This window comes from Prosopis cineraria, unplaced genomic scaffold (assembly GCF_029017545.1).
Source record: "Prosopis cineraria cultivar Desert tree isolate PC_DT_omini unplaced genomic scaffold, ASM2901754v1 PC20, whole genome shotgun sequence".
Classification (NCBI taxonomy): domain Eukaryota; kingdom Viridiplantae; phylum Streptophyta; class Magnoliopsida; order Fabales; family Fabaceae; genus Prosopis; species Prosopis cineraria.
Window position 1 is genome coordinate 148,437 of NW_026555351.1, and position 6,739 is coordinate 155,175.

At 28.1% G+C, this 6,739-nt stretch overlaps 1 protein-coding gene across 1 annotated transcript; it reads right to left on the reverse strand.

The window, feature by feature from the left end:
- Positions 1-1,059: 1,059 nt before the first annotated feature.
- Positions 1,060-2,720, reverse strand: LOC129294923 (G-type lectin S-receptor-like serine/threonine-protein kinase At1g11330). The gene is made up of 3 exons (XM_054933392.1): positions 2,237-2,720; positions 1,321-1,368; positions 1,060-1,226 (listed from the first exon to the last, which is right to left on the reverse strand). The coding sequence occupies exons 1-3, from the start codon at positions 2,718-2,720 to the stop codon at positions 1,060-1,062; spliced, it is 699 nt and encodes a 232-aa protein (XP_054789367.1).
- Positions 2,721-6,739: the final 4,019 nt, after the last annotated feature.

A 6,739-nucleotide genomic window follows, 5' to 3' on the forward strand; every position in this document is an offset into this window, starting at 1 on the left:
ATGTAAGACAGCTAATAATAAAATTAAGATTATAAACCATATAAATCAATTAATTAATTAATACACAAATTAATTAAAATACTCTATCATTTGTTCTTGTAGAATAAAAATAGTTATGTAAATAAAAGAGAGAGCATGTAAATATACTACACTAATATTTTTATAAAAATGAATTTGCTAATGGATCATTAGGGCACTATTTACTTACCTGAAATGTTTCTAAAATTCAAAGTTCATCTTTTATAACTTTAATTAAATTTTTTTTTCTAAACACCTTATAAAATATATCAAGGTCTTAGTTGACACTGAATGAGTTCAAGAGTTCCCTCCCCACATTATCACTCCCAACTATAATAAATTTAAAATTTTTGAACTAAGACTTTACACATGAAAGTTGCTCAATAGTGATTACTAATTACTCCATTAAATTAAGCTTTTTGTTAGGACATCAAGTGTACATTACTTCCAAAACCACAAAATAAAGCTTTTAAATTAACATTCAACTAGCCACACACATACCTCTACCACACTTCATCTTTAAATTCCTTTATAATATTCAAGTTAGATTCAAAAATTATTAACATCCAAATTAGATATACTTCTTATATGCAAGTTAGTTAAATTTCAAAATACATATTCAGACAAAATTCTTTCTCGCAAGTATTTTATCAAACACTTCATAAACATCAAGTCATAAACTACTACCAACTTTTCCCTCATCAATTATCCATCGAACTCCAATATATATATATATATATATATATATTATATGCCTTAATAGTAAATTAATCTCAACCACAAATAAGTCCCAATTCTTATCTATGCATTTCACACAGTTAAAGGAAAATAAGAGTCCACAACCAAGCCAAAACACACGCACAAGACAGCAAAAAGAAAGTGAACTTAAAGTTCCATACCTCATATTACCAACCAGAGACAGAGAAGGGAAGGAGAATTCGAAACTCATGCAGAACAGGGGAAGGGAGACTTTCAGTTATTGCAGCAACAGAGGAAGAAAATAAAGGGACCAACAGCAACCTCTTTCAGCACAACAATTTTTCAGCTAGATTCCAGCTGAATCACGTTGACAGCAGCAAAAAGAGGAAGAAGAAGGTGTAGCTCAGCAACTGTGAAGGAGGAGGAGGAGAAAATCTGAAGCACTCCCACCAACACGCCGACAATGAGAAAAAAGAGAGGAAGTCGGACGGGAAGCAGAGTAGGGAGAACTGAAATTTGAGGTCCACACGCACACCAGACGACGTTGCAGCAAGGGAGGGGAAAACGATCGACAACGCACCTAGGAGAACTCGCGACTCAAACTCTTAGCAGTGGCGGACGAAACTCTGGACTCGTCAGTACCAGCAACAGCTGAAAACCAAGAAGGAAGTACAGGGGAAAAGCTTCCCGATCTGTCTCTATTGGCGGTGAAGAATCAGAGCGTTCGTGTCGGTGAAGGAAAGGAAGGAGATGGACTGGACGAGTGTCTCTTTTCGCGTGAGTGATATAAATTCTGAAAAAAAAAAAAAATAATTGGAAAAACTACAAGAATGGCACAAGAAACAATTACGACAAAGAGGTACAAAGTCTTAAAAAATTTAAGATAAGTTTCTTTAAATTATTATTCTTCGTTAATTTAAATAAAATATTAATTAAAAAATTAATTTACATTAACTTAGAAAAAATTTGGATCATTACACCTAGTAGCCTTGGGTTTTAGTCTAACAACCAAATACTTTAATTCTCACCATTTTATGACTTGCTTGTTTAAGATTTTAAAAAAATAATTTTTAGTTAATTTAGAGATTTTATAAAAAAAAATTTATTTTATAAAGACTTTATAAAAAGCAGACATTATTTTATATTTAATTATAATAATAAAAAATAATTATTGGTTAGTCGTTTTTAAAATTTATAATATTTTTTTATTTTTTATTAAAAATTTATTGTATATTATTATAAAATTTTATAATATCTTCATGTATCGCGCTTCTTTAAAAGCACTCTCTGTCATCCACCATATTAGATTATTTTTAAAAGCTACTTCAAGTAGCTTCATAAAATAATTAAAAAGTTTATTTTTTTATTTTAATTATTTTAAAAAATTTAAATAAACATAATAAAAACTCATAAAATAATTTTTTAAAAAAATAAGTGATTTGTTTATAAAATAAGTTAAAACAAACGCGCCTTTAATTTAATAAGACTAGAGAAAGCTTTGGCTTTGAGATTGGGGAACTCTGTGAATTGCAGATCCCAAATGGGCCACATTGTCCATAAAAATCACACTCAGAATCCCCAATTCTCCACCTCAATTCGCGTGCATTTTTCTGGAAATCCAGAGTATGATCTGACAGTTTACCTTGAGAATCTAAAGGGTAAGTCGTCAACAGAAACTTGTCAATGAAATAAAAAGAAATTTCAAAAATTCCTTCATCTTCTTTCATTTGAAGGCATTTTCCAATCGTAGATGACCTCCCAGGTACTCCAATAAAGTTTGTACCATTCCACGGACAACTCCGCCAGTGAGGACTATTTTCTTTCCATATGAACAATTGAGTAACATTATGATGCTCTAGACCTAAAGAAAATCTTCCATAGGATGGATCAGATGTACTTTTCCATGATGTAAATTTCACTTTCTCGCCTGTTTGTTGATTAGTACTGAGTTTTATGTCTTGTAATAATGTATCACAGGGATATTGGAAACTCTGCCACGTCATTGCTCCGGTAGTTCTGTCAGTGAGGACAAGGTTGCCGGAATCCAATAGTTGAACAATTTGATGCAATTGAGACATTTATTGACCAGACAATTTGTTTTTGCCCATTCAAAACAAGATTGCCATTGTCTGATATTGTAAGAATCCCAGAAGAATCTGTTACTGGGTCGTCTCTGTTTGCCACCCAAACAATAGTTGATTCAGACATAAGCCAGATTCCTAAGTAGCGATTCGTGGAATTCTCAGGACTAAAGAATCCTAGAGTAAACATGCTATTATTTGACCTTATTGTTTGGGGTTCATGGATCTCTAGAGATGGTGTGACGGTGTCCAAGGCACAAACAAGAACGGGAAAAGAGAACAAATATATAAAAAAAGGAAGTAGCGAGCAAGAACTTGAACCAAATCCTGTAAGAAACAAGATGATCATCGGAAACGGAGGCAGAGAATGGGTTTTGGAATGTTGTGAAGGATTGTCTGTGGCTGCATTGGCCCTAAATTGGAATTATCGAAGTTGCTTGGTCGAGTAAGACTTCGAAGTCAAGAACCAAACAACTTTCGAATCTTCTCATTCACTGAACAACTTTTTGCTGAAGACCACTTTCTAGTCGAAGCTGATGAGAGTAAACAATCAACTTTCGATGCTTGAAAAAAATTCCTTAACAATAATCATATCCGAACAATAAGTCAGACAAACTGATTTGATTGACACGATCAATTCAACTGAATGGAATCACTGCATCTTGACCTCCACTGTATCAAAATAGATTTTCTTGTTTATAAAAATTTTATTTGATGAGTCAAGGGAATTGATAAAACAGATCTACATCTTCAAGTTATCAAGAGAAAATCAATTTGGAGACTTGACTTCACAAGTTTCTTGAGGATAGGAATTTTTGGTATCTGTGCATCTTGTGCGCATGCCATATTTGGCAACTCTGTGACAGAATGAAACTAGTGTTAATATATTTTAATTAGATTATCATCATTTCTATATATAAATATATTGTACAGCTCTACAAGTGACAGTTCTAAGGCGAACCGTGGGTGTCGAGGTTTGTTCTCTAAAATTAAATATCTCAGAAATTACAAAGAGGTTTGGGTTTCGATTGAATCTGGATTCTGAAATTTTCTATTTTGTTGTTGATTGAACTAAATAAAGTGGTTCGTCCAAAAAAAAAAGAAAAAGAAAAAACAACTGAATAAAGTGGCTACAGGTCCTGATTTGGATGGTGAAGAACTGAAGATGCATCAAGATAAAGTGATTGATTTTTAATTTGTTAAAAATTTATTTAATAAAAATCTGTTGAAATGAAATTTATATTTAGATATATTTTAAAAAAATTAATTTAGTAAACAAGTTATTTGGATTATTATAATAAAATTTACTTTTGAATATACAATCACTAGAAAGAATATTAATTTATGATTATTTATAATTTTTATTATATAAATATAATATATTTAAAATATTTAAAAAAATATGACAAAGATTTTAAATAATATAAAATTTGATCTCTAATTATTTGTAATCTTTTAATTTGTAATTTTAAAAAATGTGAAAAAGATTTTTAATTTTTATTATATATTAATACTAAAAATTAACATGATTAATTATTTAATTTATAATGTTAAAAACTTGATATCTATTTATTATTATTTAAGTGATAATTGTATTTTTAATAAATTAATTATTTTTTAAGTAAAAGAATAAAATATTAAATTTGGAGTAGTATGATCAAATAATATCATATTTTTCAAAAGTTCCAACATTTTACGTTTACCAAATCCACTTTCAATAATATTCTTAAATTACTTTTAGATACACTCTCATTTTCTTATCTTTTTTTCCCAAACAATATCTCACATCTCAAATGTGAGAATACTTTTCAAAAGTTAAAATGGATTACTCAAACATACCTGTACTACTTCATGGATACGAGTTAAAGGTAAAAATATCTAGGAACGTTTTTGCTAGGAACATCTTGTATTCTTAAGTCAACAAATGACAATGAATCAACGATCTTCTCCCCTCCCATTCTTCCTTTGCGTCAAAGAACTTACCATAGACAAATCAATTTTCCAGCTAGACATAGAGTCACTTCCAGCCCATCAACCCATCAACCATAATCATAGTTTACAAAAGTTGGTTAGAGCCCGTGAGTTCTTACTAAACAGTCTAATTCTTTAGGAATTAATGTCTCAATTAAACATAGACGATATGATAAAAAGAAAAAAACAAAGAGAATATGATAAAAAGAAAAAAACAATTCAAGTACCCGATTAAAATTTAGGGAAAACTACAAGGATTTTTGAATTAATTTTCCCTTCAACAAACAACAGGTTTCATTTCATCAAATACATTTTTTTTCTTTTCCTACATTTAGTCAATCCAAAAAGTTTTTTAGTCATTTCAAATAGAAGAATTTATTTCTTTACGAGTTAAAGACTATTTTTTTAACTTTGTTTTAAAAGTTTTAGACATCTTATATTAATAAGTGAATCAATTTTTTCTCTAAACTATATTTTTTAGTAGCAAAAAGCTCTTTCATCAAGAAGCTATCCTGCCTAGTTCACTGTTATCTATCTACATGTATTAAGTGCGAACCCCATTACCATATGACATGGCGTATTATTGTCAGTTTAAAGTGTTAATTTGTTCTAGAATTTTTTTTAAGAGTATTAGACACTTTGAAATCTTATTAAAATAAAATTTAATAAATATTTATTTAATAAAATCTTGATAAATTATTAAATATTGTGATATTTTATAATTTAAATATTATTATTTATAAATATTTATAAAAAATTATAAATTATTTTTTAAATATTAACAGCTCAACTAGGTTTTTTTATAGAAATTTTTAGGTGATTTGTAAATTAAAAAAATGCTAAATTATAAGTCTTCCTCCAAAATTAATAAGTTCTCATTAAAAAATTGAATAAAGCATACTTTTTATCCTCTAACTTTATATAAGGTTTCAATTTAGTCCCTACATTTTATAAAATATATTTTTAATCCTTTAACCGTAATATCATTAGTTTCAAATACTTGTTTTTTGTATCAATCAATTATTGTTTTGAAAAATTAAACTTAATATGTCAACATTTAAAAGTATTTTTTCAATATTTGAAAGTTTAATGTAAAAATTTCTTAGAATAAAACTAATAATATTAAAGTTAAAGGACTAAAAAGACACTTTATAAAGTTAAGAACTTAAAATAAAACTTTATGTAAAGTTAAAGCTCTAAATGTATACTTTAACCTAAAAAAATTTGTATAAGTTGACTTGTAAATTGTGTGAAGATTTATAAATAATAATAATATTTATAGATAAATTGCAAAAAATGACTTAATAAAAGAACTAATACTATTTAAGTATTAAAATGTTTAATATTGTAACAAGATTTTATTAAATTAAATATTTATTAAATTTTATTTTAACAATATTTTAGAATGCCAAATATTCCTAGAAAAAAGTTCAAAAATAAATTAGCACTTTAATTCTACAATATTAGGCCGCATCATATGGTAATGGGGCCCACAGATAATACATATATGCATATAACAATGAAATAGATGGTTTCTTGATGGAAAGGATTTTTGCTCTTTGAAAAATTAATTTATAGGAGAATTGCCTAACTTATTAATATAAGATATTCAGTGCTCCTCCAAAAAAAAAAAATACAAGGGAAAAATAGTCTTTAACCATTTCTTTAATTCATGCAGTAATTTGTGTGCAATTTACACAATAAAAGTTAATTTATTAAAAAGAATTGCAAAAACTTAATTGTCATACTAAGTTTTAGTAAATAACCTAAATGAAATAGTCATTTAAAAATTTGAAATAGTCACTCACTTCTAGACCTTGCACTTGAATAGTAAAAAAAAGTTGCTATTCATTACTCAATTTTAGTCAACAATCTAATCATAGTGGTCATTTACAAGTATGAAATAGCCACCAACTTACAGACTCTTGCACTTAAATGGTTAAAAAAAGTTACAAGAAGTTAGTTGTTAT